The sequence below is a fragment of the Macaca nemestrina genome, chromosome 3 (assembly GCF_043159975.1).
Source record: "Macaca nemestrina isolate mMacNem1 chromosome 3, mMacNem.hap1, whole genome shotgun sequence".
NCBI classification, from domain to species: domain Eukaryota; kingdom Metazoa; phylum Chordata; class Mammalia; order Primates; family Cercopithecidae; genus Macaca; species Macaca nemestrina.
The window spans coordinates 76,658,225-76,679,022 of NC_092127.1; the positions used below are offsets into that span (position 1 = coordinate 76,658,225).

General features: G+C 38.5%; 1 protein-coding gene across 9 annotated transcripts in view; it reads left to right on the plus strand.

Moving 5' to 3' along the window:
• The window catches only part of LOC105486227 (zinc finger GRF-type containing 1), an 84,471-nt gene extending 79,189 nt beyond the window's left edge, over window positions 1-5,282 (plus strand). For 6 of the 9 annotated variants that reach the window (XM_011748967.3, XM_011748964.3, XM_071093178.1 and 3 more), the window contains 4 exons: window positions 3,352-3,528; window positions 3,665-3,799; window positions 4,505-4,766; window positions 4,949-5,282. In XM_011748967.3, the coding sequence (XP_011747269.2) occupies window positions 3,352-3,528; window positions 3,665-3,799; window positions 4,505-4,766; window positions 4,949-5,106 (732 nt within the window). In that variant the 3' untranslated portion in view covers window positions 5,107-5,282. Of the gene's footprint in view, window positions 1-3,351; window positions 3,529-3,664; window positions 3,800-4,504; window positions 4,767-4,948 lie in introns of those variants that run through there. The other 3 variants (XM_011748965.3, XM_011748966.3, XR_011621078.1) reach the window with 2 other exon arrangements.
• The last annotated feature ends 15,516 nt before the right edge of the window (window positions 5,283-20,798 follow it).

Consider the following 20,798-nt stretch of genomic DNA (forward strand, 5'->3'; position numbering starts at 1 on the left):
AGTACTTTTTAAAGTTTATGGCATTTGGTTGGCTGTAAACCTTTCTTTGTTGCATAATTGCTGCATTATCATTGCTGCTGTTTTTGTATTTTTTGTACCTTTATATATTGGAGAATGGATTCTATAAGGCAGCTTTATTCTACCTTAATTAAGAAGTTCCCCCTTAGATTGAATTTCAAGTTGCATTGCGGGTCGGAGTTAGCTCAAGCGGTTACCTCCTCTTGCTGGACTTTCTAACTGTCAAGTTGCATTGAATTTTGAGTTGAATTGTATTCCGTTTTATGAAGAAGGAAGCTTTCAGTTGTCTTGAGCTGTTAATTGCAATTTAATTGCAAAACTTTCCACCTCATCTGTGACAAGTCAGTGTCCAACCTCTTTTGTATCAGACATTTTCAATGGCTTTGTAAAAAAAAATCTTAACTAAAAAAAAAAATTATCTTAAAAAAGGGCTGGGCATGGTGGCTCCGGCCTGTAACTCCCAGCACTTTGGGAGACTGAGGTGGGAGTATCACTTAAGGCCACAAGTTTGACACCAGCTCTGGCACCAGAGTAAGATCCTGCCTCTACCAAAAAAATTTTTAAAATAAAAAGTTATTTAAATTCTTAAAACATTTTTGAATAGGTGATATGGTCATATGGTTCAAAACTCAAGTGGAACCAAAAAACATGGAGATAGTGAAGACTTCTCCTCCTGTCCCCCAATCATTCATTCTCTCTCCTTCAAAGAAACTGTCATCACTTTCTTGTACCTTTCTTGTGATATTTTATGCCTGTAAGCAAATATAGAGCATTTTCCCTCCCCATTTTAACAAATGGTAGTGTACTCTGCATACTGTTCTGCCCTTTTTCGTGTACCTATTGTCAATGCCTTTTAAAATATGAAGTGGGTTTTTTTTAATTTGGGGGAATTCTAAAACGGCAAATAAGAGATGGACAAAAAAGTGAGTTAGTCATAGAGTAGAATAAAAAAACAGTTATTATGAATGAGCTAGATCCATATGGATACTTCTCAGAAATATAGTGGATATTGAAAGAAGCAAAGCACAAAGGGATAATTATAATAAAATGCCATTTATGAGAATTTCAAAAGCACATAATATATATTATTTATAGATTCATACCAATACAGTAAACATATAAAAACATGTATGACGAGTCCACAAAACAAAATCAGGACTGGGGTTATTTCTGGGAAAGGTGGTAGAGGAAAGCAATGAAGGAGGATGTTTAGCTATATATGTCATATTTTATCTAACAAAAGAGAGAGCCAAAACAAAAATGACTTAATATGGCTAATGTCAAGTCTGGATGGTAAGTTCATGGATGTAATATTATTTCTTTGCTTTCTGTATATTTGAACTAGTTCACAATTATTAAAAGTAAAAGAAATAAAAGTAATCACTATTCATTATAGAAAGTGTAGAAACTACAGACAAGAGAAAAGGCAAGCTGGGTGTGATGGTTCGTGCCTATAATCTATAATCTCAGCTGCTTGGGAGGCTGAGGTGAGAGGGTCATTTGAGTCCAGGAGTTTGAGGCTGCAATGAGCTATGTCTCACCACTGTATTCCAGCCTGGGCAGCAGAGCAGGATCCTGTATCTTAAAAAAAAAAAAAAGAAAAAAGAAAAAAAAGAAAAAAAAAAGAAAGAAAAGAAAAGAAAAAAATAGATAAATTCGGGTGGGGTGTCAGGCATCTGTAGTCCCAGCTACTCAGGAAGCTGAGGCAGAAGGATCGTGTGAGCCCCAGGAATTTGAGGCCAGCCTAAGCAACAGCGAGACCCTGTCTCAGAAAAGAAAGAAAAAAGGTAAAAACAAAACAAAAACATCTGTAATAACTTCACTGCCCTTAAGAGAAAACTCTCTGTAATGTTTTAGTATTTTTCCTTCCATCTTTTATCCTAGGGTTATATGCCTATATCAAATATATGTATTTATACATAGTTGAAACCATACCATAAATATAACTTCTATCTTGCCTTTTTAAACTTTGCATAATAGTAAATCATCTCCCCTTGTTACTACTAGCTTTGTATCATTACTGTTGTCATAAATATGTTGATCACTAAGTATTATGTAGTGTGGATATACCATAATTTAGTCATTTCTCTAACATTTGAGCAGCTCACTGCAACCTCCACCTCCTGGGTTCAAGTGATTCTCCTACCTCAGCCTCCCGAGTAGCTGGGATTACAGGCGCCCGCCATCATGCTTGGCTAATTTTTGTATTTTTAGTAGAGATGGGGTTTTACCATGTTTGCCAGGCAGGTCTCGAACTCCTGACCTCAGGTGATCTACCCACCTTGGCCTCCCAAAGTGCTGGAATTACAGGCGTTGAACCATTGCGCCCGGCTTGAGCATTATTTTTCTTTCAGCATTTTTATACTTGACACTTTTGTCAGCAGTTTCATGTGCTTGCTGACTTAGACTTATAAACGTAGACAAATTTATGCCCCAAAGAGTACTAGGATTTTTTTTTTGCCATAGAAGATTCTTCTCCATTTGGTCATTAATCCTGCATTGAATTATACATGTATTATTGTTAGAGCACCTTGTAGCTATTCAATTCTAACAATACTACAGAACTTTTTGCTCGAATAGCCCTAAAGTAGATAGGACTTGGATTTTATGATGCATTAATAAAATCTGTAACTTCTTTGAAGATTCAGAATGAAAAATGGCTTTTACTCAATGAGGGAAGTTAATGAGAATCTACAACACCTAATTTTTTAAGAGATTCTTTTCAATTTAGTGTTAGACCAAATCCAGATATATTATAAAAGCATAATGTTGGCCAAGCGTGATGGCTCACACCTGTAATCCCAGCACTTTGGGAGGTCAAGGCGGGTGGATCACTTGAGTTCAAGACCAGCTTGGCCAACATGGGGAAACCCAGTCTCTACAAAAATACAAAAATTAGCCAGGTGTGATGGCAGATGCCTGTAATTCCAGCTACTCGGGAGGCTGTGGCGGAAGAATCACTTGAACCCAGGAGGTGGAGGCTACAGTGAGCCAAGATCATGCCATTGCACTCCAGCATGGGCAACAGAGCGAGACTCCATCTCAAAAAAAAAAAACCACCATAATGTTAGGAGCCAAACTTACTAGATAAGTCTAAAGTTGACATCTTTTATATTTTCTAATTTTTCTAATTTAATATGAACATATTTTTAGTAATTAAAAAATATATTTTTATTTTTTGTAATTAATTACAAAAAATTACATTTTTTTGTAATTCATCTCCTAAGACCATACATAATATAGCAATATTTTTAATTTTAAAAACATAATGTTCTTTCCATAGAAGAATAAAAAAGTTATGTGTTCTTACTTTTCTTCTTTTAAATTTCTTAGGGTCACAAGCCAATTCTATTGAGAACTCAATACCGTTGTCATCCTGCAATCAGTGCTATTGCTAATGATCTGTTTTACAAAGGAACCCTCATGAATGGTGTAACAGAAATAGAGAGGAGCCCTTTATTGGAATGGCTACCAACCCTGTGTTTTTATAATGTTAAAGGACTAGAACAGGTAAATGACATTAATGTTGATGAGAGTCAACATGGTTTAGGTTCCTTGTTTAATTTTGTTGTTGTTTGTATGATTTTACTTGGTTTTGCCATAGCCTTTCTGGGAAATATAATTTAGGATCTGTTTCTTACTCCAGATAGAAAGAGATAACAGCTTTCATAATGTGGCAGAAGCTACTTTTACACTGAAGCTGATTCAATCACTGATTGCAAGTGGAATAGTAGGCTCTATGATTGGCGTGATAACATTATACAAATCCCAGATGTACAAGGTTGGTATTATGTATTACAGCATTTGTCATATATTAAATATTACAATTACATGTTACCACATTTGATATTACATTTATAGTAGTCGGTTTGGTGCCTGAAAAACTTTTGGTACTGTAATTAATGTATTAAAAAAGAAACATTCTGATTTTTTTCTAGTCTGGCTTTTTTTCTGTGTAATTAAATGTAAACCTAACAAGGTTTAATTAAATTTAGTTTACCGCTGTTGGGGCAAAAATGCAAAAAAACAAATTAGAGGAAAGAAAATATGGTGTATGCTTTGTAGACAGATGGGATTGAATCTCAGTTATCCAAAATGTTCTTTTATTATTAGTACATTTTATCACTAAATCAAGGATAGATACCAAATATTAATGTACACATAAGCCAATTACTTCTAACTAGATTTTTCTTTTTTCTTTTAGTATTTTTTGATCTGTTTCATTATTAGTTTATCAGCTCCAAATTAGCATATCCAAATGAGTTACGCAGCAATAGATAAATCACTTTTGATTTTGTGTTGTAATTAATATTGTCATCTAGTCATTTATCTATCATTTTAGAAACTAGCCAAATCTATGTGAGTCATAAAAGAAAAATGAAAATTATTTACTGTTAGTTAAATTATAGTGGTTGCTTTGAGCAGGTTCAGAAGCTTAAGTTCTTCACAATTTCTCACCACATGATTGCTATCTTTTCCTCCACAGCTTTGTCATTTACTCAGTGCTGTGGACTTTGGCCATCCTGATATTAAAACTGTGCAGGTGTCCACAGTAGATGCTTTTCAGGGAGCTGAAAAGGAGATCATTATTCTGTCCTGTGTAAGGACAAGACAAGTAGGATTCATTGATTCAGAAAAAAGAATGAATGTTGCATTGACTAGAGGAAAGAGGCATTTGTTGATTGTGGGAAATTTAGCCTGTTTGAGGAAAAATCGACTGTGGGGACGAGTGATCCAACACTGCGAAGGTAAAATAAAAATGTGTTTAATTCATGCGTATCAAGTTCAAACTGACTTTTATGGGTTAATGCTTGGGGTGCTTCAAGCAGGAGCAGTTCTGAATTTGTCACTGGGGGAAGTAACTGACATGATGACATTGGGACCTCTGTAAAATAAAGAATAGTTGTCTCATGTCGTATGTTTTTTTAAGGAAGGAAAGATGGATTGCAAGATGCAAACCAGTATGAACCACAGCTGAACCATCTCCTTAAAGATTATTTTGAAAAACAAGCAGAAGAAAAACAGAAGAAAAAGAGTGAAAAAGAGAAATCTAAAGATAAATCTCATTCACAAAAAGACATGATGTAAATATTTTGTATTTATGTAAAGTCAGACTCATTTTATGTTCTATATTTTTTATATATTTATTACTCTAAACCCTCTTATTAAAAATACTTTATGATATTTAAATAACATAGTAAACACATGTAAAAATTTTGTTCTTCAAAAAAGTGTACAAAAGGTAGTATAAAATCCTAATAAAAATAAGCTTTTTTCTAAGAAGAATGATTTCTGTTTTCTAAAGAAATGAATTTTACAAGGGGCAGGGTATGGAGAATACCTGTATACTTCAATAATAGTGAATGTCTCCAGAGCTCATCTGTTGGAACATATCTACACAATCAGATATACCAACACCTTTCTAAACTTTATCAGAATATTTTTTAAAAGATTATAAGACCCCCCATTTTATAAATAAAAACATATTCACAAATATGTTTTTATGTTTAAAAGTTTTGAAAAGTACACAAAAGAAGAAAGAAAAACACTAAAAGTTTACACCTGGAGATAGCAGTGTTCAACACCTGGCCATGGCTGGTGCCTTGCACCTATACCTGATATAATAGGTGCTTAATAAGTATCCATTGGAAGAATGAACAGATGAAAGAAAGATTACCTTTGGTTCATTTTCTTCTAGTCTTTTTCCTCTGCATTTGTTTGCATAGTAGGTATTGATATATATATGGGTTACAACTTTTTATTATAAAAATAATACATTCTTGTAGAAAATTTACAAAATATAAGAAAGTATACAACAGAAAACAAAAATCACCTAGAAATACACTACCCGGAGATAATCACTAACATATTCCTTTAGTCTTTTTTCTATGCTTATATTCTATGTGTATATACGTAGTTAAGTTTTAAACCATTTGTGTCCACATTGATTCTTAGACATTATTAACAAAAGAGCATTTATACATCCTGGAAAGAAAAATGACAAGGGCTTGATTATAATTAATATCAATGCAATATTTTTACCAATTAAAAAAAATCTTAGTGACCGAAGTCACTCAATATTCATTTCAAAGATGCAGGAAAATTCAAATATTTTGTGACCCAAGTCACTCAATATTCATTTCGAAGATGCAGGAAATATTCATTTCAAAGATGCAGGAATTATTTCATAATAAAAAGAAAATGACCAGTCAGTCTCTATGGAACTCTTAGGAAAAAAAATAAATTCAGTAACAAAACTTGTGGTTTAATAATTCTCCAAGCCTTTTCCCAAATGTGTTAGTTACTACTTGCAACAATAGTTGCTTTTTTAAGTGTTCATCCAGACTGAAGTGAAAGATGTGACTTCCAACAGATCCTTACAAAGCAGAGGAATAGTTGAAGGAAGTATTACAGAACCACGTTTTACCCACGAACTGTACAATCTAACTGACAACATACATTTAAACTGGATTCCTGAGTTTTGCGGCCCAGACCTCCCTATTTTTTATTTCTTAATTTTGAGTTGTTGGCCAGCTGGAGCTAGGTCTCAAGTAATTTATTTTCCCCAAAAAGAGTATATAGATGATATATCTTTTGAGGTTTTGTATATCTGAGGATATATTTCTTTTACATACAGTTATGAGAGCTATATAAACACTATGTAAATTGCCCTTGGCTTCACTTACTGTTCATTTGGATGATAATTGAACTTCTTTCTCAGATCTACAGTTGGATGACTGACTGATTTTGCACAATTCCTAGTCTAAATCCTACTAGCTTTTATCTAGAACTGCTCAATCTTCTGCACTTGTGCCTGTGCTGTCATTAATTGCTCCCTTCCCTTCATCTCTCATTTTGTCAGTTTTCCAGAAATTTCCATTTCTACCATGATATAGGGACAGGTCTTGATGGTGTAGAGTAAGACTTCTCAACTTTGGCATTTTTAACGTTTTTGGACCAGATAATTCTTTCTTATGGGGGGCTGTCCTGTGCCCTTTAGCAGCATCCCTGGCCTCTGCCCATGAGATGCCAGTGGCACCTTACCCCAAAGTTGTGACAGTTAAAAATGCCTCCAGACATTGCCAAATATTCTGATGTAGAGGGTAGGTTCAGCATTCCAGCAATCTCAAAAAGCAGTAACTGCACTTGAAAGTATAGCTGCCTTATTTTTTGGTAGTTATAAATCTTGTATTTTTGATATTTAATAAAGGAGAGAAGGGTCTTATTTTTAAGTGAGCATGCCTACTCTGTTTTTAATGCCATTATACATGTACTGTATCAATTTTATATTTTCAACCCAGGGATATCATTGTAGCAGTTCATTACTATTCCTCCCAACTTGTGACAATAGGTCAGCTAGGAGTGTCAAATATTTATCTTACGTGTTTTCATAGTTATTTTAATGTGACAGAGGCCACTGGAACCTTTTTTTTTTTTTAATTATTATTTTTATTTTTTTTGAGACAGAGTCGTGCTCTGTTGCCCGGGCTGGAGTGCAGTGGTATGATCTCAGCTCACTGCAACCTCCGCCTCCCAGCTTCAAGCGATTCTTCTGCCTCGGCCTCCCAAGTAGCTGGGATTACAGGTGCCCACCACCATGCCCGGCTAATTTTTGTATTTTTAGTACAGATGGGGTTTCACCATGTTGGTCAGGCTGGTCTCGAACTCCTAACCTCAGGTGATCTGCCCACCTCAGCCTCCCAAAGTGCTGGGATTACAGGCATGAGCCACCGTGCCTGGGTCCTTTTTAAACAGGAACACATCGAAATCTTTAAAAGAACTTCCCATTCAACAACATTCCTCTTGTTTAGAACATAAGAAGTTAGTATAAATGTTATGGTGTAGAAGGTGGCAAAGAGATGGCTAATACACTATGCTACTATTTTTGCTAAGGGATTAGCTCTATCTTATAACTACATAGCTATTATTTCCCTTTTTCTAATTTATAGCATATTGTAACAGAAAACTAAAACTCAATTAATAGAAAATGTTGGTTTTTGCAGAACCATTCTTTCTATTCTTTCTAGCCCACCTGCATAGCTCACTAGGTTAAGCACTCTTTTCCACCAGGCACTTTAGAAAAGAAAAAGTAATGGTGGTGCGGGGGAAGAAATGGAAATAGTTTAGTCTCTGTTTCCATGCTGCCCCCATTCCCTTAGTTTAGGACGGAGATTCCCACCTGGGCGAGAAGATGGAGAGGCTTTCTTTCACTCTGGGTGGACCTTACTCCACAGTGGATATGGTATTAATAGTTTTGTCTCTGGTTTTAATCTTTACCATTCTGGATTGGGTCACAGACTGTCATCCCAAAGTGTAATGTCAGCTGCAGCAGGCCTGGTTTATATTAATAAAACATTCTTCTGATTGGGTGATGTTGATCATTGTGGAGTTGTTTTTGGCTCCATGATATATTTTGAGTGGAAACATACTATCTGAACCCTGAATATTAATATGGTCTTTATATGTATTTTCAGTAAGAAAAAGATAACAATATTTGACATTAAAAAAAAAAATCCCTAAAGCCCAGGCTAACACATTCTTTATCTTTTTCATCTCAAATTCCAAGGTTGGATAGACATGAATTGAACTTTAAGAAGCATCCCATTCAATAACAATCAAAATATTAAAATTTCTTAGGATTTTACAAGATACTCAAAGTAATAAGCCAGTTTTACAATGATAGCCATCAAACATCTATACATAACAATAATCTTAAAACAATGTCTCCCAACTTGTGTTCATTAAATGATAGGATATTAAAATGTAAAGATTTTAATTTATAGAATGTCTATTAGTTTATGTATCACAAATTGAAATAGAATGAAATTTCTAGGCTTTAATCTACTCATCATTAATTGCTTACTTTATATAGTATGTGTGTTGGATTTTTTTTATTTTTGAAGATTTTTTCACAAACATCTCATTTACCCCAGTGGGGGGATAGGTATTTTCCCCATTCTGTAAATGATTTAGCCAAGGATCAGAAAAATTGAAGTAATCCATCTAATCTACCATGAGTAGTACAAGGCAGGGCTGGAACCCAAGCTAATCCAATTCTGAGGCTAGGCTATTTGCACCACCTGCATTGTATGTCACTTTATCAAAGGATAAAAGACCAAAAATTTTACAATCCTCTTTGATCCAACTAGACTCGTCTCCTGATCATTTACCTTAGTTAATTTAGTATGAAACCATTTATTAACAATGTGTTTTTGTTTGTTTGTTTTTTGAGATAGATGGGGTTTCACCATGTTGGCCAGGCTGGTCTCGAACTCCTGACCTCAGGTGATCCGCCCCCACCTGGCCTCTCAAAGTGCTGGGATTACAGGGGTGAGCCACTGTGCCTGGCCTATTTGTTGGACAATCTATACCTTCCTGGTAAATATAATTTTTACTAGAGAAATGGGTTTGTTGATTTCTCTTTGAATGTCTACATTTGCTACTATAAGATGTAGTTTGCTACTTAATGCAAGAGAAATATTATTAACGAAAACGTATTTATAGCTGAAATGGTGATTCTTAAAATTCTTATAATTCTCAAAAGTAGGTGAAAAAATAATATACTTTGCTTTCCTCTGTAGCCAGCTCCTGTCCTTATTCAAAATTTGAATTGTGAAAAATTACAGGTTGCTTGAGGTTATGAAGCTTAGTTTAAAACTTCAAAATAAAACATAACTTTTGGTATTGCTCTTTTATATTTGAACAAAAGACATTTTATTTGGGATGCCAAAGCAAACCCAAAATTCTGCTTGCTCTTGACTATGGTTTAATTTAAAGACAGCTGTGAAATATCTTTATACTAATTAGATTTGTTTATATTAAATAAGAATGAACTGGAAGTTGGTGATTTACTCGACAGATATTGGACCTTGAAAATTAAATAATTGCTCTAAAAACATTAGATCAACACTGATTTGAAATCCCTGCTTTGTAATTAGCCATGAGTGAAATGTGTGTTTAGTTCAAGTTGTGTGTTTGGTTTACATTAGCATGACTTGATTATAAAGCAAAGGAAAAATACTAACCAAATATCTCCGCAGTCCTCTAAGTTTCTGTCATCCTGAAACACAAGTTAGTTTGATTTTTAAAAAATCTAGTCCTGATAATAAATGAAGATGTATGTGTGCATGCTTGCATGTGTGGAAAATCAGGAAGCAGTCACCTTGCAGGCTAAAGAACTGGTAGAGAAAATTTCCTAAGTGAAAGTTTTAGGGTACCTATGGTAGCCAGCCTCTTTAAAGACAGATATAGTTCATTACATTGGATGAATTATGATGGATTTATGGCTTCTTGGAATAGAACTAATTATTTCTTTGGTGCCATTAAAGTCAGTGCATTCATTGAGCATCTGCTCTGTGGCTGGCCCTTTGTGCACAACAGGCATATGCAGCTTGTTATATGTGTTAGGCCAGGCATGGAGTGCAAGGCTAGTTATGTACCACTCCACCCCGACATGGGGCAAAGTAGAGCTCTTCCTGATGGAAAAACTTAGGGGCATACTTGAAGCAAGAAAATTGGGCTCCTTTCCCTATTCTTTTGGAATATATACTTCTAAATAAGAGCTAACATGACCATGATGCCATCAGGAGCTCAATACTTTGTCTCCTACATCCTTAGGTTCTTTATATCTAGAGTCAATATCAGGCTATGGGGTATGAAGTAGAAGTTAGATCTTTGAAGACCAGGTAAGTCATAGAGAGGTAGAAGAATAGTTGTGAATGGAAGGGAGTAACTGGTGGAGAAGACAACATGGTTAACAAATTCTGAAGTATAAAAAGATCCCACATCCTTCAGCGCAGCTGACATCTCCCACAGGTTTGTGACTCCTTTTAGGTATTATGAGCCCTATCCAGTGTTGTGAATGGATGATGATGACCTTTCTGAGTAACATGGTGACATCACATAAGAACAAAATTAGAGCATAAGGTAAAGTGTAATGAACAGCAAGCAGTCCAGGGTCATTTGATGAGTCTAGACATTGTTGTATGAGACCAGACATTGTTATGTGCACTATGTATGTTGCCTAGGTAAGCTGACTGAATATAAGGGACCAAGGACAAAATAGTCAACATATTGGTAAAGGAATCACATACATAACTTTAGTGCCAATGGCTCTTAAGAATCATGTTTTGCATTTATAATTTGGGATCAGCACCAGTACAGTAGGTGCTCAGTAACTATAGAATGTTATAAAAATCTAGAATGGGCAGGGCATGGTAGCTCATGTGTGTAATCTTAGCACTTTGGGAGGCCAAGGTGGGTGGATCACTTGAACTCAGAAATTCAAGACCAGCCTGGCCAACATGGTGAAACCCTGTCTCTACTAAAAATACAAAAATTAGCTGTATGTGGTGGTGTGTGCCTGTAGTTCTAGCTACTCAGGAGGCTGAGGCAGGAGAATCACTTGAACCCAGGAGGTGAAGGTTGCAGTGAGCCAAGACTGCGCCACTGCACTCCAGCCTAGGTGGACAGAGTGAGACTCCCTCTCAAAAAAAAAAAAAAAAGGCCAGGCGTGGTGGTGTGTGCCTGTAGTCCCAGCTGTTCAGGAGGCTGAGGTGGGAGGATCACTTGAGCTCAGGTGGTGGAAGCTTCAGGGAGCTGAGATCACACCACTGCACTCCAGCCTGGGCACCAGCCAGAGTGAGACTCTGTCTCAAAAAAATATATATATATATATCCAGATGATCTGTTTTCTTTCGTATTTTGCATACTTTAAATGTTTTAAAATGAATCAAACTGTGTTTATTTCTCTTACCTTCTAGTATGTGCTCTCATGTATGCCTTATTTTTTCTTTGAGACAGTGTCTCTGTCACCCTGGTTGGAGTGCAGTGGTGTGATCAAACTCCTGGGCTCAAGTGATCTCCCCACCTTGGCTTCCCAAAGTGCTGGGATTACAGGCATGGGTCACCATGCCTGGTCAGTGCCTAATTTATATGCTTGAAGCATGAATACCTCATTCTGCTTTCTGTTTTTATTCATTATGGCACATCTATTCTCTTTCCCCTTATTTTTGTTTAATTCTATTTATATACTTTTGAATAGACAATAACATTGCCATGGTTTGTTCAAGAGGAACAAAAGGGAATACACCCCAAAATCTCCCCTGCTCCTGTGTCCTCCAGCCTCCCAGGTTTCCTCCCCAGAATCAACCAATGCTATAAGATCCCTATATTTCCTTGCAGAAATACCTTACTAACATACAGGTAAATGCATATAAATATCTCCCCAGCCACCATCTTTTATTTTTTTTAATTTATTTTGTTTTTATTTTTTACAGACAGGGTCTTGCTCTGTCCCTCAGGCTGGAGTGCAGTGGCATGATCTTAGCTCACTACAGCCTCAACCTCCTAGCCTCAAGTGGTCCTCCCAACTTAGACTTCCCAGTAGCTAGGATGACAAGTGCATGCCAGGCTAATTTTTTTTTGTATTTTTTTGTTGGGACAGGGTCTCACTGTGTTGCCTTTGCTGGGGCTCAAGAGATTCTCTTGCCTCAGCATCACAAATGCTGGGATTATAGGTGTGAGATGCCAGGTCTCACTTTTTTTTTTAAAGATGGGGCTTCATTTCATCATCCAGGATGCAGTGCAGTGGCACAAACATAGCTCACTATAACCTTTTTGTAGAGAAGGGGCCTCAATATGTTGCCCAGGCTAGGCTTGAACTTGTGGCCTTAAGGAAGCCTCCTGCCTTGGCCTCCCAAACTCCTGGGATTATAGGCATGAGCCACTGTACTCAGCCTGGTCTCCCTCTTTTACATGGTAGACTACTATGTAAGAAATTTTGTATACCTTGCCTTTTTCACTGAACAATATATCTTAGAGTTCATTCCATGTTGTCTATACTTAAAAAAAATCATCTGAGATTTATTATCACCCTAAATTACTCCAACATGCTGCTGACCATGACCTCTCCCTCACTCCCACACACACCTTCTGGCTTCATGATCTCTCATTTCTTGACTCGTTACTATTCTGACATTCTATTAGTTTCCTTATCTTTTCCTCTCTGTCCAGACACCATCCTGCTTAAGCATTCTCAACTGCCTTGGCAAATTAGTGGCTTGCTGCAGTTTTTTTTCCAGCTGATAAAACTCTATAGATTTATTCAAACATCCTTTTCCATTTTCTTACACCTGGGCTTCTGGGTGCTCTAGAGGAAATTATTCTAACGTGCAGATGGGTGCCACAACACATTTATGATAACTGATCTCACATGTCCCATATGCCCAGAAGTTATACGCCCCTAAGCTCTTCAACTCATTATCTTCAGTCACTCTTCCCACCAGAATGATTTTTCTAACATTGCAGATATGATCACTTTAGAAATATTTTTTATCGCATCTCATCACCTATAATATTGTTTCTCAACATGTGATCATTGGTCAACCTGTGTCAGAACCACTGACTTCAAAGTCATTTATCCTAAGAAATATGTTTTTGTTTTTAAAAACTACTTGTATTGAGGTATGTAAAATATGCGTAATTTAAGTGTACATCTTGATGAATTTTGACAAATGTATGTACACCTTTATAACCACCACCAAAATCGAGAACATTTCCATTACCTGCAAAGTTCCCTTGGGCCCCTTTGGGGTGAGTCAATCTCTCCTCCCCAAGATAACCACTAATCCACTCTCCAGAGACTACTTTTACCTGTGTTAAAACTTTGTATACCCTTTTCACAAGATGGTGCCGAATGCGAAGAAGGAAGCTCCTGCCCCACCTAAAGCCAAAGGAAGCTCCTGCCCCTCCTTTTGGCGAAGTCTTTGAAGACCAAAAGACGGGGTTGAAGGGTGTCCACGGCCACACACACACACACACACACACACACACACACACACACAAAAAGATCCGTACATCACCCACCTTCTGGCCGCCCAAGATACTGCAACTCTGGAGGCAGCCCAAATATCATCGGAAGAACGCCCCCAGGAGAAACAAGCTGGACCACTAAGCTGTCATCAGGTTTCTGCTTACCACTGAGTCTGCCAAATGAAGACCACATAAGATGTTCACTAGTTTATTTTCTTCTGTTACCAAGACTGCCAAGTTTGACTATCTAGGAATCAAGGTAATATTAAGAGAGAGACAAAAGGAGTTCTTTCTGTCTTATTTTTCTTTTCTTTTTTTCTTTTTTTTTTTTTTGAGACGGAGTCTCTCTCTGTCGCCCAGCCTGGAGTACAGTGGCACGATCTCCACTCACTGCAAGCTCCGCTTCCCAGGTTGACGCCATTCTCCTGCATCAGCCTCCTGACTAGCTGGGACTACAGGCGTCCTCCACCACGCCCGGCTAATTTTTTGTATTTTTTCAGTAGAGAAGGGGTTTCACTGTGTTAGCCTGGATGCTCTTGATCTCCTGACCTCGTGATCCGCCCATCTCGGCCTCCCAAAGTGCTGGGATTACAGGCGTGAGTCACAGTGCCCGGCCCTATCTGTTATTTTTCATTGGTTTGGGAGTTTGGAGCTTGTTAGATTCAGTTGTGAGTGATAGAAAACCCAAAATAACAATGCCCTCAACAATTAGAAGTTTATTTCTCCCATGCAAATAAGTTGGGAAGGAAGCAATGGAGAACTGATAGGGTGTCGCTGTTCCACCATCTCCAGGCTGTGTACCTCTTCCTCATGACCCAAGATGGAAATCCGTATATTATATCCATATTCTAAGCAGCAGGGCAAAGGAAAAGCAAGGGAGGAGGGCATGCCCCTGCCCTTAAGGACATGAAGTTGCATGTGCCACTTCTGTTTGCGTCTCATTGGCTAAAATTGAGTTGCACTGACCTCTCCTAGCCACAAGGAAAGTGAGAAATGTAGTCTTTAACTATAGGCAGCCAAATGCCCAGCTAAAAATGGGGATCTAACTACTATAAAAGAAGGAGAAAATGACTAGTTGAGCACCACTGGCTGTCTTTTCTGTAGCACTGTCACATTAAAGACATTCCCATTCAATCTTGTTGGGATATATCTATCTCATTGCATGTCTTGAAGATTTCAGGAGGTGGTGTTCCCATCGTCAGTTCATGGGGTAAGTCCCAACTCTGGTGTGGAGCTTATGGATCTAAGGACAGGCATCTGTGGGGACATAGGGATTCTCCGTGCTCAATAATAATGTGAGATGTTAGTGCCCTGTTTACATTTATGTTTCTGATCGTGTTGGCTCCACGGAGTGCTTTAATAGCCAATAAGAAAAAAAATGGCAACTTACTATGTACATTATTAGTCAACACTTAATGACAGCCAAATAACACTGTACAAACAAAGATTTCTTGGTATTTCAAAAAAAAGGTGGGTGGGGAATGGTAGGCATATCACACAATATACCTGGTGCCATACTAAAGGTATCCAAACTTGAAACTTCACAGTGGCAGGTTATATGAAATTTGTGTTGTGTCTTCAGGTGATTAAAAAAAAAAAATGACATCTATCCCGTTAAGTTGATGTTGATTTGGATGGAATTGCCTTTATAGTTGTACTTATATTTATAAATTTTGTTGGTTGTCATCGCTTTGTAAGAGATAAAAACAAGGAATTTATAGTAAGATTTCTATTTGGCCATCTTTAGGTAACACTATAATAACAATAGCACTGTCTGCATTGATGAGGTCATAGAGAATCTTTTCCCTTTCAGAAGGGTCAACACATTCCTTAAGGAAAGCACATAACCCTGAAATTGTCAAGCCTGGGTATACAGTGTGACAGGACTAGACTGCAGTTGTGATCTGGGTGATCTTAGGCAAGTTTCCTCATTTGTGAAAATGGTAATGACAATAATGTCCTCATTGGGATTTGTGCGAAGACAAAATTAAACAATATATTCAAGGTTGGTAGGTGGTATGGTGCCTGGCTCATTGTAGGTTTGCTTCCCCTCTTCAAGAAGCAGTCCCTATATCCTCCAAGTTTCCAAAAGGTATAAGCTGCAAATAAACATCTAAAAAATGTGCTCCAGAGAAACACTGAATCCTTTGGTCACCCAATGCAACCTAAAAATATGGAGAAAGACTAAGTAGAGAAAAAACTGCAAAAGAAATCTTTCCTTTAGAGGATAACTTTGTCAAGAGCAGTGCTGAGCACTTTGCCAAGAGCACTCTTGTCAAGAGCACTGACACAGCCTTGCCATAGCCATAGACTATACACTGTCCAATAAGGAGAAGGAGGAAAAAGTGATTGTCTTCATCTCTATGAATGCTATCTTGACCTAACTTTTAACTTGGTTCTCCACACCGATTAAATTACCTGGGCCAGTAAAGAAAAATCACTTTGTGTTCTGCAGTTACAGATTTATTTCTTCTTAAATATCAAATTAAAGAGAAATTCCAATGCCAGCAAGCTGTGATTGAAATAGCTATCTAGATATTCTTTCCTGGCCAAATGCTTGGAACCAAGAGATTACTACTGACTTCTTAGGAGGCTGTATCCATATGTTTCTAATTATTACTTTAAACATTCTATGTGGTTTATTTCACCTCTATTTTATTAGGGAGAAAAAAGCACTTTGAATTTTTGGGTGAGAGGGAAGGAAAATGTTTTTATTTATTTATTTTTTTTGAGATGGAGTTTCACTCTGCCATCCAGCTGGAGTGTAGTGGCATGATCTTGGCTCACTGCAACCTGGCCACCTTCTGGGTTCAAGTGATCCTCCTGCCTCAGCCTCCTGAGTAGCTAGGATTACAGGCAAGAGCCACTACACCCACCTAATTTTTGTATTTTCAGTAGAGACGGGATTTCATCATGTTGGCCAGGCAGGTCTCGAACTCCTGATCTCAAGTGATCCACCTGCCTCAGCCTCCTAAATTGCTGGGATTACAGGTGTGAGCCACTGCACCGGCCAGAAAAGGCCTTTATTTCAATGAAGCACTACTCCTTTTTCAGAGACAGTCCCTCTGAGTTGCTCAGGCTGTAGTACAGTTGCACCATCTGGCTCAGTGCATCCAGGAACTCTTGGATTCAATTAATCTTCCCGCTTCCACCTCCCAAAGTGCTAAGATTGTAGGCATGAGCCACTACGCCCAGCCGGAAACACTTAACATTTTTGATGCCAATTTTATGAGACACTGAGAGCCAAAGGAAGACTCAGAGAAGAAACCAAAATACCATGTCACTTTTTGGGTGGCCAGCAATTTATCTTAAGAAACAACACACTGAAACCTAATACAATGTCCTTAAACCTCTGATCATTTGTTTTCTGAGAATATTGTTGGTCTCAAATCCAACGTAACTCAAATTATTTGAAGTATAAGAGTAAGACTAGGCCTGGTGCACTGGCTCACACCTGTAATCCCAACACTTTGGTAGGCTGAGGTGGACAGATCTCTTGAGCTCACGAGTTTGAGACCAGCTTGGACAGCATGGCAAAACCCCGTCTCTGCAAAAAATACAAAAATTAGCTGGGCATGGTGGCACACCCCTGTAATCCCAGCTACTCAAGAGGCTAAGGTGGGAGGATCACCTGAGCCAGGGAAGTCGAGGCTGCAGTGAGTGAGCCGTGATCATGACATTGCACTCCAGCCTGCATGACAGAAGCGAGACCCTGTCTCAATGCATAACTAACTAACTAACTAAATAAGAATAGAGCTTACCACATTCATGCAAATAATAAAATTAGAATTTTCTCCACCTTTTGGTGGCATATTAGACTCTCCCCAGCTGGGAAATTTGAAAACGAAACAGAACAAAGTGAAAGCTGTCTTCTATTTAGGATATCAATAGGGTTTGGCTTTCGGTTAATATTGACATGGAGTTTTATTTTTTATTTCTAGTCTATTTTGTGTTTTCAAAATTTCTTAGTAGACTTTTACCATATAGCCTTTTACCATATATCTTTTGATTTTTTTGTACATTATTTTATTGTGAGATTAACCTTTTTCTTCAAGAGAAAATGAAACCTCAAATCCTCAAAAATAAAAACCCTGGAGAAAAAGAGAATTTGCTGAAAAGAATGCCATTATCCTCTTGCAAATCCTTTCCTTTCTCTTATTCTCAGTCCTGCTGTCTCATGCACTTGACAATAACACAACATAGTTTCAGTGTGGTGATTGCTGCTATAAAAATGCAGTTAAATAGAAACTCACAGTAGCGTCCTTCAGGGTAAAGATGGCTTCTGTCACAGAGAAAGCCAAAAGCCTAACAGCATATGAAAGCAAAACTCAGAATCAAATATTTTCCAAATCCTGATTATTTTTAAAACAGTAGCCATAGATGCCATATTTCCAAGCACAAATTGAAAAAAGGAGGAAAATTTTTAATTACAGCTGAGGGCAGGTCAAGAAGAAACACATTTAAAAAAGATTAGACACAAAGAATTTCCTGCTGGCAAGTGTTATTAAATAAGGGAGTGTATTACTTTGAGACTTTTTTTTTTTTTTAATCTGGCTGGGCACGGTGGATCATGCCTGTAATCCCAGCACTTTGGGAAGCTGAAGCAGACTGATCACTTGAGCCCAGGAGTTTGAGTCCAGCCTGGACAACATGGTGAAACCCCGTCTCTACTAAAAATACAAAAATTAGCCGGGCATGGTGGTGCTGTCTGTAGTTACAGCTACTCTGGAGGCTGAGGTGGGTGAATCGCTTGAACCTGGAAGGAGGAAGTTGCATTGAGTGGGATGATGCCACTGCACTCCAACCTGGGCAACAGAGCAAGACCCTGTCTCAAAACAAACAAACAAACAAACAAACAAAAAATCAAGTCTTTCTTTAGAAATCCACCAGAACCCTATGATGAGGTCTCATCTCTCTGAAAGTTATGTGATGGAGCATTGAGGAGCTTTCCTTTCTCTGTTCAAGCCCAGCAATTTTGATTTAACGAGAATACTGAAATTGCAATGTATGTTCCTCTCCTCTAAACAGTGTTTCCACTGATAGTTCAAGAATAAGTTTTAAACGTTTGTCTTAAAATTACAGTATCCCATGTCAATGCAAATGGCTCAACTCCTGGGGCCTCAATTTTAACTGTGGATGAGTTCTATGATATAACTTACCCCACTTCAGACATCTCTGAACTGAAATTTCCTTCCAATGTTTGACAGAGACTACAAAAGAAAAGGCATTCTCCAGAAGGCCGGCATTTAAAAAAATAACAATTTCTGATTATGAATGTTCCAGTATTTACCTAGAACAGACAGAGATAAAAACTTAACTTACCACTACTCAGTAGAAAAAAAGATAACCACTATGAATATATTTTTCACTCTAGGATGTATGAGCTTATATGTCTGTCCAATCATTTAGATACAAATATCTATAAATTGGGGTCATACTAAACATTATGAGATTTAAAAATTAAATATCCATCAGAAATATAATTTTAATGTCTGCATGACATTTTGTTATTGTAGCAATTATATGTAAATATATTTACTACCAACATTTTGTAGTAAATTATTGTATAATTTATTATTAGTCTCTACTGTTGATAAATGTGAGAAACTTAAATTCGTTCCAATTAACAGGTAAAGTGGTAAAATGGTAAGTCCTTAAGTTAACTTAGATCCTTGGGAAAGCATAGTAATTTGTTGATGAAGTTAAGGACAAGTAAAGTGGGAAAGAGATGAAAATGGTGAGCGGAAATAGAAATTTGGGAGTCTGGACCCATGAGCTAAGGCTTAAAGCAAATGACACTGAACACCCCTCTGTCCCCGCCCAACATTTTACACACATGACATCTAGCTAAAAATTAACATAAAATACCAATTCGGATGATAATTAAAATGTACCGGGGAACGACAAGCAGTCTGGAGAATGAATCTGAACGTGGCTCTGGGTGCGTGAAGAAAACATCTGTACAGACATGGTGTGATACACAAAGCCTGGACCCACTAAGTGCATCTGATTCCTTTTGAGCTTGGAGACCAAGTCCTTTTCCCCAGCCTATTGGGTCTTGGCGTCACTTCTAGCTGATTTGCTAAATCCTCAAAACAAAACAAAACTCGTGGGGCTTAAATATGGTTGTTCTCAAACTTGGCAACCATTAGAACCCGAGGGGAGGTGTTTTGTGTTTGTTTATTTCAGCTTTTGAAACTGCAGGTGAGGACGCGGCTGGGCACCGTGCGTTTGTAACCCGAGCCGCAGGTGAAGCTTCCCAGACGGCGTCCCCGGACCGACCTCGAGGCGACCCCAAACCCACTGTCCCCCGGTGGCCGACTGTCCTGGGAGCTTCCCCACGGCCCCGAAACCCCGCAGTGCTCTCCCTATACCCTCTAGACGGCCGCGCCCCACCAGGAGGCGCCCCGACTTCGCCGCGCGCCCGCGGTGAATCGGCTGCCCTCGGGTGGGCCCGGCCCTCCCGGACCCGGGCGCTTCCTGAAAACGCTCAGGTGCGGCAGGAAGGGAGAGCAACCCCGAGAGGCGCAGCGGGCTGTAGGGGGCGCCTCCTGCACACCCATCAGCGCTCGGGCTCCCTCAGACACCGCCCTCGCAAAAGATCTTGTTTTGTGTTTTGTTTTAAAAGTCGTCTCCGCCCCCGTGCTGCATGAAGGCGTAAATGAGGGAGGGGGTGGGAGGGGAGGGAGGGGGTGGGAGGGGAGGGAGAGGAGGGAGGGGGTGGGAGGGGAGGGAGGGGGTGGGAGGGGAGGGAGGGGGTAGGAGGGGAGGGAGGGGGAAACGGAGAAAAGAGGCGCTGGCGGACTGAATACCTTCTTTAAATTACTGCTGACACCTCGGTTCCAGGCCCCTAAAATCTCAATCAACAATCTATTAGAACTCAACAGGAGTAAAACTAAATCCTCGTTTAAGTGTATTTATCCGATCTCCTTTCTCTCTTTCAAATGCTAAATCCATTTCAGCATATG